Source organism: Pinus tabuliformis, chromosome J, assembly GCF_031772625.1.
Source record: "Pinus tabuliformis cultivar Carrire ecotype Pingquan chromosome J, CPIR1, whole genome shotgun sequence".
Taxonomy (NCBI): Eukaryota; Viridiplantae; Streptophyta; class Pinopsida; order Pinales; family Pinaceae; genus Pinus; species Pinus tabuliformis.
This window is the reverse complement of record NC_142295.1, coordinates 1,211,850,759-1,211,861,948: the sequence shown is the minus strand read 5'-3', so window position 1 is coordinate 1,211,861,948 and position 11,190 is coordinate 1,211,850,759. Positions and strand designations below refer to the sequence as shown.

General features: G+C 38.4%; 1 protein-coding gene across 3 annotated transcripts in view; it reads left to right on the top strand.

Annotated features, from left to right (window-relative positions):
• Nucleotides 1-257: 257 nt before the first annotated feature.
• Nucleotides 258-11,190, top strand: part of LOC149231497 (putative E3 ubiquitin-protein ligase BAH1-like 1) — a 31,481-nt gene continuing 20,548 nt past the window's right edge. For 2 of the 3 annotated variants that reach the window (XM_089379204.1, XM_089379202.1), the window contains exon 1: nt 259-796. In XM_089379204.1, coding sequence (XP_089235330.1) covers nt 616-796 — 181 coding nt within the window. In that variant the 5' untranslated portion in view covers nt 259-615. Of the gene's footprint in view, nt 797-11,190 lie in introns of all 3 variants that reach the window. The other variant, XM_089379203.1, reaches the window with a different exon arrangement.

Below are 11,190 nucleotides of genomic sequence, written 5' to 3'. Positions count from 1 at the left end.
TTTATCTTTAAATTCTCAAAAAATAATAATAATAATTATTTATTAATATGGACATTTAAAAATCCATAGATATATATCATTTATATCTCATCAACAAACAATTAGTTAATTAAAAACAAACATATCACAACCTAAGATTCGGTTTGAAACCAAAAGAGAAAGATAACAAATTTTCTTTAAAATCACTCGAGTTATGATAAGAAATAAGAAATTGTGATTTATTTTTTTGATATGGATGAAAACGTGGCAAGTGGATACCAGGTCAGCACATAGAGACACCCTGCTTTCGCTCTTACGAGCTCAGCGCGGATGAAACCCGACCCGTGTCTTTCCGAACGAGCTCTGTTGGAGCCGCATCGACGAAGAACATGCCGCAAACGCCGATATGAAAACAAATCGTTATAGCGCGCCACTGGTTGTCCAGACAATTTCATTGTACTCGACTCTGAATTTCGATATCTGGAAAATAGAAGATTCGAGTTCGATGAACCCAATTTCTTGAAATATGCCACTCTGGGCTGTGAGAATATAAGAGGTCGGGTTTCATATTTGGAGCAACAGCGTTCGGTCAGTGATTATATTGGTTTTTTTTCTTTCTAAAAGAGGGTTGGATTGATGGTGTCGGGAAGAAAATTTGCAGAGTCCCGTTGGGAGCTTGTTGATGGGGAACACCAACATAACCGTTTTCCACGAAAATACTCTCATCTCGATTACGATAAACTCAAGGAAGCTCTCGAGAAGTGCAGCCACGGGGAAACGAACGAGGGACAGTCTGAAGTCCGTGGGGTTTGTTCAGGTTCGTTCTTGTGACCTTGTAAGGCTTTTGTATTCATCACCCGGCAACTCTTTCCTGAATGCCGGTTTTTTAATGGAATGGAAGCTCTGTTGATATGTTTGAATGTCACCTAAATTGGCATGCTAGTTTTGTTAGTATTTGTAACACCAATATTCGGCTCTTCTGCCTCTCAAGCTGTATATTTCGAGTTCTTATATTCGTTACGTTCACCATTAGTGTGGACTCGAGATGTGGTTGCTTAGACTTCACAATCTTGAGGTGGCCCGGGATTTTGTGTAGCATTTTGCATAAACAGGCACACAAACATGAATGGTTGATGGATTTCCCTATCCCTGGGCTGTGGAATGCACCATTAAGTGTTATTGCTATTTAGCATATTTCATGCTTGAATTGCAATTTGTATGAATCCAATATATCTGTCCTCGAGCTTAGCACTGTTTGCACTTTTGAGGTGACTAGGGTTATAGATGGCTCTGTCCTAGTATGATTACAACTTTATCTAATAGTTGAGAACATAGCTGATTGCAACCCATAGCTGATAGGGTTATCTAGCAGTTGAGAACATTGCTGGTAGTAGGCAGTGGGCACCCAAGCACAAGAATCTACTACTGCCTTTCAGCTACTGAAACAGTGTCGTTATTGCTAACAAGAATGGAACTTGTGACTTGTATCAAATCAGTTCATCTTTGTGTAACCGACCTTCCACACGGCACATGCATGTGATGCTTCGTTTTGCAATTCTAAAAAGAAATGGCACATGCTATAATAAAACTGCAGTTAAACACACACAAATAATAGACAGATGTGGGTAAATCGCGTGATCCATTTCTATTAAAAAAGATGTACATATTAATACATTGTGCTGACCCTTGGTTTCATATTCCAAAGAGGTCTCTTGGACTTCCGTGACAGTTCACATTCATCCACACCAACCCTTACGGATCAGGTGTCCAACATCCTCCCTTAATCCAAAGGGGTGTATATGAGTCCAAGAAGAGAGCTGAAATACAAAAATGCATGGTAGCCAATGGCTAGATGTGCTCTCTGAAATGGTGGTTTAAAGAAGACCTCAAACCAAATGATGTAGAATAACTCGGGGTCTCTACCAGTGGTGGTTTAAGGATGACCACCAACTCTGGAACTAAAGCTCAAAGCAATTCCTGGAACAATTTATAATCTATCTAGATTTTAGAAGCTAAAGTTTTTTGCGAAGTGGAAGTGCTCCTTCATGCTGGTTTAAAGTTTACCATAAATTGATGTAGCAGAAACCAAAGTCCTTTGTCAGTGGTGGTTTAAGGCAGGTCACCAACCAAGTCATGCTTATGGAGCATGGATCTGTCTCAGGCTACAACTCTGAATTTGTTTATGGCTAACTTTGGCTTTAGGCTCTGGTAGCTGGCTTTGGTTGTGGCTTAGGCTCTTTGAAATTGGTCGCTGATCATCAATTTCCTTCACGTGGGATATAAGGTGAGAAGATGAAGATATCTCCATTGCAAGATGTGTCAATACTTGAGAATGAACTCTGAGGTATGGCCGATATATATTTTTGGCTGTTGAAGACCATTGCCAAGAAGCAATCCATCCAAGGTGAATCTTTTCTCTTGCAGGAGTCTTATGTCTAGAGCATATGTATGAATGATGAGTGTATTTTCCATAATGCTTACAAGGGTGAAGATCAAAACATCAATCTTTCACATGGCCAACCGGATCACATTGTTGGCGTTTGCAAATTTACTGTGGCTATGGAACAAAAGCAAGTGAAGATGAATCATCTTAAAGAAACCCAACACTATCAAACTGGATGGGCTTAGAATAGTCTAGAATGGTGAAAGGAAACATCTTTGTCATATCCAAGACTAGTTTTGTTCTTGTTGTTGACAAGTTCCTCCCAAGGTCTGATGATGGGTTTGGGAAGTGCAACCTGAACTTCTGCATGATCATTTGAAATTGCTCCTGAAGTGGCCTCAAAATGATTTGATCAATTTTTAGCCACTAATGGGAGTCAACCTTAGACTCAAAAAGAGAATCGTTCTTAACAAAAACCAATTCAAAATGATGACTCTTTTGCTGTAGCTGAGATTCAAGCTCCAAAAACTCAATCTTGTCTTGAGCATCTTGTAGACAGATTTTAGAGTGCTTATTAACTCTAACAAATCAAGAAGTTTGGCTTGTTAGCAAAAATAAAGTTTCAACAAACTAGGGGTGTCGGCTTCTATTGAAAAAGCATTTGTTTACAATGTAAACTTGTGATCGATGCTTTTGGCTAACTTGTATCACCACATCCCAAATCAACCACCATGAACAAACCCTATTTGGAGGATTCATAGATGAATACAAGTTGTGATTGCTTCTGTGATTGACTTGAGAAATAATTATATTTGATCTCAAGCTCCAATAGTTTGAATTGCACAAATTATTAAGCAGGTATGGTGTTAGAAAACATTGTAGGTGTGATTACAATACACAAATTTCAATTTTCTTGACCCATAGAAGAAGCGTGTGTGAAAAGTTGACTAACTCACCTTTGGTACTAGTAGGAAATGGGTGCAGTCTTCAAGAAACTCCACAAATTCGTGGGAACAAAGCTCAAGCACATAATGAAGCGACCTTCAGCTGAAGGGGTCGACAATAAAACTGGAGAATTGCATATTTAGCATCTAGAAGTTGGGAGTTTTGTTGTCTAAATTTTCCAAAGATTGAAGCCATGCCTCTCGGACGTGGCGCATGATAGTGACAATCTCCACGATCCTAAGCGAATGAGAGGCCAAGAGCTATGGCACTCAAATGAAGATTATCAGTGAGACGGTGGTGAAATCGCCCTCGACCCTCAATCATTGTGTCAACCTGGTTTTCCAACCCATTCTGTTCAACGAATCCTTTGTTTAGTCGAGTCTAATTGATAAAGGGTAGAGTTGGTGGCGTGAATCCTCTTCTATCCTAAGATCTAGAGTTGAGTCTTGTTTCGAGTCCCAAGCAGCATCTGACTCTCAATTATGTAGCAACTTTTGAAAATTCAAATTAACTCGTCAAGTTTTCGACCTCAAGACCTGAGAAAGTGAATATCAAGCCTTCCAGTCTTGAATGTCTCTAATTTTCTCCACTTCTTCTTTGATGGCACAATTCACTTATTTTCCTTGTAAATAATCATTTTTCTCAAGCCAAATAAATATTGCTAGAAGATCCACATGTCTTTTCCACAAACAACCTTTTAAAACCAGACAAAATTTTGTTAATTCCCAACAGTATTTGACAGGCACTAAAATACTCATAGCACACACCTGTGTTGAAGTTTTAAGTTCAAAGGTGTTCTTTGCAGCTTACTGGGTGAAATCTGGAGATCGATGTTATCATGTGGTCAAACTACCACCACATTCCTTCCCTTGCTCGACTCTTCTGGTATGATGATAGGCTTGTTAATTTTTAGGGCTAGATTGCTCTCTACTTTAGATAATCGCATTTATAAACTTTTTCATCATATACATATTACATTCACCTCATAATATCATAACATGATTAGCAATTATGTAGAGAGAACAATAAACATCAACAATGCAACGAAACAATAAAGAAACAACGTGCATAATAGAGATGCCAGTATTTAGGTCAGAGACTAGGGAAAAACCCCACAAGGGGGAAATCCCAACCATATTCTTCTTCTATTAGATATTCATCAAATCTTCAGCTAAGATGTTGGGTCCCTATAATACTAGTGATTACCCCATTACTATTGTAGTTATACCCCTTATTAATATTGTTGTGCCCCTATTGCCCCCATATTGTTATTACTGTGCCCCATAGAATCCCTCTATTGTTATTTTTGTGGCTTTATATTATTATTGTTAGGTCGGCTGGATTATATTGTGACTCCTTAGACTCCTATATATAGAAAGGAGGTTTTGTCATTTGAATCATCCAAGAATTGTTCATTTATGTAATGTAAAGGAGGTTGCCCCCTCGAAGAGGCTGAATTCTAAGGCGTTGATCTATCTTTTCTATCTTTTCTTGAGCTGGTTTCATAACATTTGGTATCAGAGCTTTGGATTCTAGGGTTTCGCTGCTCCAAACAGGTCATCGTGGCATTTTCGCTATAACTTTTTTCTGTGACGTTTCAGAAGTCGCAAAAAAAAACCCATTTGAGAAGAAATCGCGCTGAACCTTGGGTCCGAATTTCAGAGCTTTTCGCGCGATATTTGCGGAGATATGATCTGAGGAAGTTGGTCTTTTTGCAGACTCCTGAATTACATTCAAAACAGGTGACCTGGGGAAAATCGTCATAACTTTCTCTCTGGGGATCGGATTGAAATTTCGTAAGAAGGTACAGAAAGAGGACGGACTGTAGTTTCTTGTATGCATCTTTCAGATCCAAAGGTCGAAACAGTGACTCGTGGCACGTCGTACAAGTTCGCTCTACTGAACTAGTCTATAAGCAAGTCACTGTGGGAGATTTCACATAACTCTTCCTTGGAGAATCCAATTTGGGTCAGACTTGTGGCATTGGAAAGAGGACACAGAGGGCTACTACAGGTCACAAATTCAGAACTAGATGATTGGAAAGTACAGAGATACATCAGAAGCAATATCGAGCTCCTACAAAGTGAAAAAAGGTGTGTAGATTTTCTTAAATTTTTGCTTAAGCTTGGTTTGAAAATTTATTTTGAAGGAATTCAAAGGGCATAGTAGAGCATTATTATCGGTAACTGATGCCCCGAGGAAAGAAAATGCAAACACCTAGTAAGGAACCTGAAAGCTCTAGCATGACTCATGAAGAAGAGGAAGAAATGCAACATGATATATCAAAATTACAAGACCAAGTGCAACAACTGTCCCTTGCAAAAAAAGGAACAAAATCTAAGATGGATGGTTTAAAGAAAGATGTATAAGCTAAGATGGATGGTTTAAAGAAAGGTGTAGAAGCTAATATGGACTCTTTAAAGAAAGGTGTAGAAGCTAAGATGATTGACGTGGAAGCTAAGATGGATGATTTGAAGATAGATTTGAAGACAGACATGGACGAATTGAAGAAGTTGCTACAAGAAAGGGTCACTAATGGTGAAAGGGTAGTAAAGGAAACTCATGATGAGAACAAAAGAAATGTTAATCATGATTCCATAGACTCTAATGTTGGATCGAAGACCCACCATATTCCAAAAATCGATATGAGGAAGTTTGATGGCAAGGATCCCGCAACATGGATACTACAGATGGAGCAATTCTTCGATCTCAATAATGTGCAAAACACACAAAAGGTACGTATGGCAACTTTATATTTGGAACCAAATCAGTTTGTATGGTATCAATGGCTTTGATCTCGTAAACCATTTATCACTTGGGCAATTTTTATGAAAGAATTGATAGCACATTATGAGGATACAAAAAGCAACACTTTTTTTAGCCAATTGATAAGTCTCAAACAAAAGGGTTCAATAATGGAGCACATTGAGGAGTTCCAAAAATTGAACATAAGGGTAAAAGATATTCCAGAGGAGCATAGGATTGATGTGTTCATAGATAATATCCAACATGATGTTCGCCTTTGGGAACCTGATTCATTAGAGAAGGCATTCAGGTTAGCAAGAAAAATGGAAAGCAAAATTATGGCAACCAGGAAGCATACCACTCACAACTATAAAGACGGAAGTGTTGTTTCCCCTAGTATTCCACAACATATAAGGTTGACACCACAACAATTGGAAGAAAAAAGAGCAAAAGGGCTTTGTTACAGTTGTGATAGCAAATACACTAAAGGTCATAAGTGTGCTGAGAAGAAATTATTCTACATAGATTGTGAAGAGGAAGAAGAAAAGGAGCAAGAAAGGTCAAAAGAAGAGGATATACTCCAGGAACAAAGCCTAGATGAAGAACAAATAAATCCGACCATATCTTGTAATGCATTGGCGGGAATTACCACTCCTCAAACCATCAAGATAGAAGGACAAATCAAGAAGAAAAAGGTAATAGTGTTGATTGATTCAGGAAGCACCCACAATTTTATTCATTGTAAGGTAGCAAAAGAATTGAATTGCTTCCTATATCCAGCACCAGAGTGTCAAGTGATGATTGCAAATGGAGGAACAATAAATTGCTCTGGAAAGTGCCATAATATCAAGCTATCCATGGGAGAATATGTATTGACTAGCCCAATGCTTTCCATTCCAATGGGAGGTGCTGATGTTGTACTAGGAGTCCAATGGCTACAATCCTTGGGTACAATAGCTTTTAATTTTCAAGAACTTTTCATCAAATTTTCTACGGAAGGAAAGGAAGTTGAATTAAGGGGTATTGCAGGGAAACCAGGAAAGATAATCAGCTCTAATGGTATGACAAAGCTTCTAAAAAAGGAGCAAAGAGGTGTAATTGCACAATTATGTTCGCTAGATGTTTCCACATTGGAATCATCTATTTCTCCAGATCTCCAAAAAGTCTTGGACAATCATTCCAAGGTATTTGAGACTCCCAAAGGTCTCCCACCTATGCGTGATCATGATCATGCTATTCATCTGATTCCAGGAAGTGTTCCTCCAAACATCAGGCCGTACAGATATCCCTATGTCCAAAAGAGTGAAATTGAACGTATGGTTGCAGAAATGCTAGAGGCTGGTATAATTCAACCGAGTCAAAGTTCTTTCTCTGCTCCAGTAGTATTGGTGCACAAGAAGGATGGATCATGGCGCATGTGTCCGGATTATAGGGAGCTCAACAAGCTCACTATTAAAGATAAGTTCCCCATTCCTGTCATTGATGAATTACTGGATGAATTGCATGGATCAATTTACTTCACCAAGTTGGATCTTCGTTCAGGATATCATCAAATCAGAATGAAGATTGAAGACATTCCGAAAACAACATTTAGAACTCATGAGGGTCATTATGAATTTTTGGTCATGCCTTTTGGCCTTACCAATGCACCTTCAACATTTCAAGGTTTGATGAATTCAATTTTCAAACCATTCCTTAGAAAATTTGTGTTAGTATTTTTTGATGATATACTAATCTACAGCAAGTCTTGGAAGGATCATGTTGAACATGTTGACAGGGTGCTACAACTATTGGAGGAGAAACAATTATATGCAAAAAGATCCAAATGTTTCTTTGGAGTCCAGGAGGTGGAATATTTGGGTCATATTGTATCTCATGAAGGAGTTAAGGTAGACCCTAGCAAAATTAAAGCCATTAAGGAATGGAAAATCCCCACATCCATAAAGCATCTGCGAGGATTTCTTGGGTTGACAGGGTATTATCGCAAGTTTGTTAAGAATTATGGGAGAATAGCAGCACCTCTAACAACATTATTGAAGAAAGATGCATTTTCATGGACTCCGGAAGCAACAAAGGCCTTTGAACATCTTAAAGAGGCAATGTGCCAAGCACCGGTCTTAGCTACACCGGACTTCACAAAAACCTTTATTGTGGAATGTGATGCTTCAGGAAATGGAATTGGTGCTGTTCTAATGCATGATGTTCTAATGCAAGATGAAAGACCCATTGCTTTTGAAAGTCGTCCAATCAAGGGAAAGTTTTTAAGCAAAGCTATTTATGAGAAGGAAATGTTGGCAATACTCCATGCACTTAAGAAATGGCGACCCTACCTAATGGGAAGACACTTCAAGGTAAAAACGGATCATGATAGCCTTAAATACTTTTTAGAACAAAGATTATCCTCTGAAGAGCAACAAAAGTGGGTCACAAAGATGTTGGGTTATGACTTTGAAATCATCTACAAAAAAGGGAAGCAAAATGTGGTGGCAGATGCACTCTCAAGAAAGGATGAGGATGTGGAAGCATTGTTGTGCGCCATTTCTATTATCCAACCAGATTGGATAAACGAAGCAAGGGAGGAATGGAAGAATGACGAAGAAGTGTGGGCACTTATTCGAAAGCTACAACAAGATTCCAGTACGTCTGATACATTTAGCTGGCAAAATGATTCGTTATGGTACAAAGATCGCTTATACCTCTGTAAGAATTCCCAGCTAAAACAAAAGATTCTTATGGAATTGCACACTTCTCCCTTAGGAGGGCACTCAGGATTTTTAAAAACTTACCACAGGGTTAAGAAGGAATTTTTTTGGGATGGCCTTAAATCAGATATTCAAAAGTTTGTGGCGGAATGTTTGGTTTGCCAACAAAATAAAGTTGAAACAATTAAGACACCGGGTCTATTACAACCTTTATCCATTCCAAGCCAACGTTGGGAGGAGGTTTCAATGGATTTTATCACAGGTTTACCCAAGTCTGAGGGAAAGAGTGTCATCATGGTGGTAGTTGACAGACTTACCAAGTATGCACACTTTTGTGCATTATCACATCCATTTAAAGCCAGTACAGTTTCTACTGCATTTATGGAAACAATTCAAAAGCTACATGGAAACCCAAAGATTATTGTAAGTGACAGAGATCCCATTTTCACTGGAAATTTTTGGACAGAATTATTTTCTTGTCTTGGTACTCAGTTAGCTCATAGCTCATCTTATCATCCTCAATCTGATGGGCAAACTGAGATAGTAAACAAATGTTTGGAAGGATATCTTCGTTGCTTTGTATCTGATAAACAGACACAATGGGTCAAATGGTTGCCTCTGGCTGAATGGTGGTATAACACTTCCTTCCATACAGCAACAAAAATGACCCCATTTATGGCACTTTATGGGTATCAACCACCATCCATCACATCATATTTAAGAGAAAATTCTAAGGTTCAGGCAGTGGAACATCACATCGAACATCAACAACAAGTCCTCCAACTCTTAAAGGATAACCTCGTGTTGGCACAGAATAGAATGAAACAACAGGCAGATCAACATCGCAGTGAAAGAAGTTTTGATGTAGGTGATTGGGTATTCCTACGGCTACAACCATATAAGCAAATGTCCCTCAAGCAAGCTAAGAAGGATAATAAATTATCACCAAAGTATTATGGTCCGTACAAGGTGTTGCAAAAGATTGGTACTATGGCATACAAATTGGAGCTTCCTGCAGCTTCTCGATTGCACCCAGTTTTCCATGTTTCATGTTTAAAGAAGGTTATAGGTGACAAGCTCCCAGTTCAAACAATATTGCCAGAACTTGACGAGGAAGGAAAAATTATATTGGAACCGGAAGCAGTCACAGAAACAAGAACTCGACAGCTACGAAATCGATCAATTTCAGAGTATCTTATCAAGTGGAAGAACTTATCCGCTGAAGATTCCACATGGGAGGATGAGAATTTTATGCAGAAGTATCCAGAACTACTCAAGCGTTGAGGACAACACTTTTTTGAAGGAGAGGGGCATGTTGGGTCCCTATAATACTAGTGATTACCCCATTACTATTGTAGTTATACCCCTTATTAATATTTTTGTGCCCCTATTGCCCCCATATTGTTATTACTGTGCCCCATAGAATCCCTCTATTGTTATTTTTGTGGCTTTATATTATTATTGTTAGGTCGGCTGGATTATATTGTGACTCCTTAGACTCCTATATATAGAAAGGAGGTTTTGTCATTTGAATCATCCAAGAATTTCATTTAAGTAATGTAAAGGAGGTGGCCCCCTCGGAGAGGCTGAATTCTAAGGCGTTGATCTATCTTTTCTATCTTTTCTTGAGCTGGTTTCATAACATAAGATTCAAAGTACAATGATAATCATTAATCACATTAGGCCACCTAGGGTCAATCTTGGAGCATATCAGGTCCTCATAAGACTGCAACACACATTCCTCTCAATACTTTCATATATGCATTTGGTCATAGGCGTCACATCACTAATATATATACGATCTCATTTGTCATAGAGGCATTTTCACGGTTAACACATCACTCTTGTACGCAAGGGCAATTCATACATAACCATACCACTACCAATAGCACTGTCATATTAGAATGTTGCAATCATATCATTGTCATGACACTGCCATCTAGAGCTGCCTTTATTGTTATCAACATATTGTCATATATTAAAGGTTACTGCCATGTTAAGGTTACTACATCAAGGTCACTGTCATGTCATAGATGTATTTAGGTTACCGTCATATCCCGAAATCACTGTCCTATAGAACACAATCATATCATATAAATTACTATCATATTAAAGATCATACTCATGTCATAGCCATTCAACACACTCTCTTAATGTATATAGTCTGTTGTCTCATATTGTATGCCTCACTTAATATAGGTCACTGTTTCATGTTATCAATATATATGTATATCATTGTCTTACTATATGTATGGATCACTGTTTTACATAATGCAGATAATTGATCATAATGCGAGCCACAAGACATGGGGCACATCATAGAAACATGAGGCACAAAACCTTGGGGAGCCATAGGGTTTAGAGTGTAGTGCAAGTCATATCACAGATGAGTCATACCATAGTTATGCGATCCATGATCAATGAAGTGAACCAACT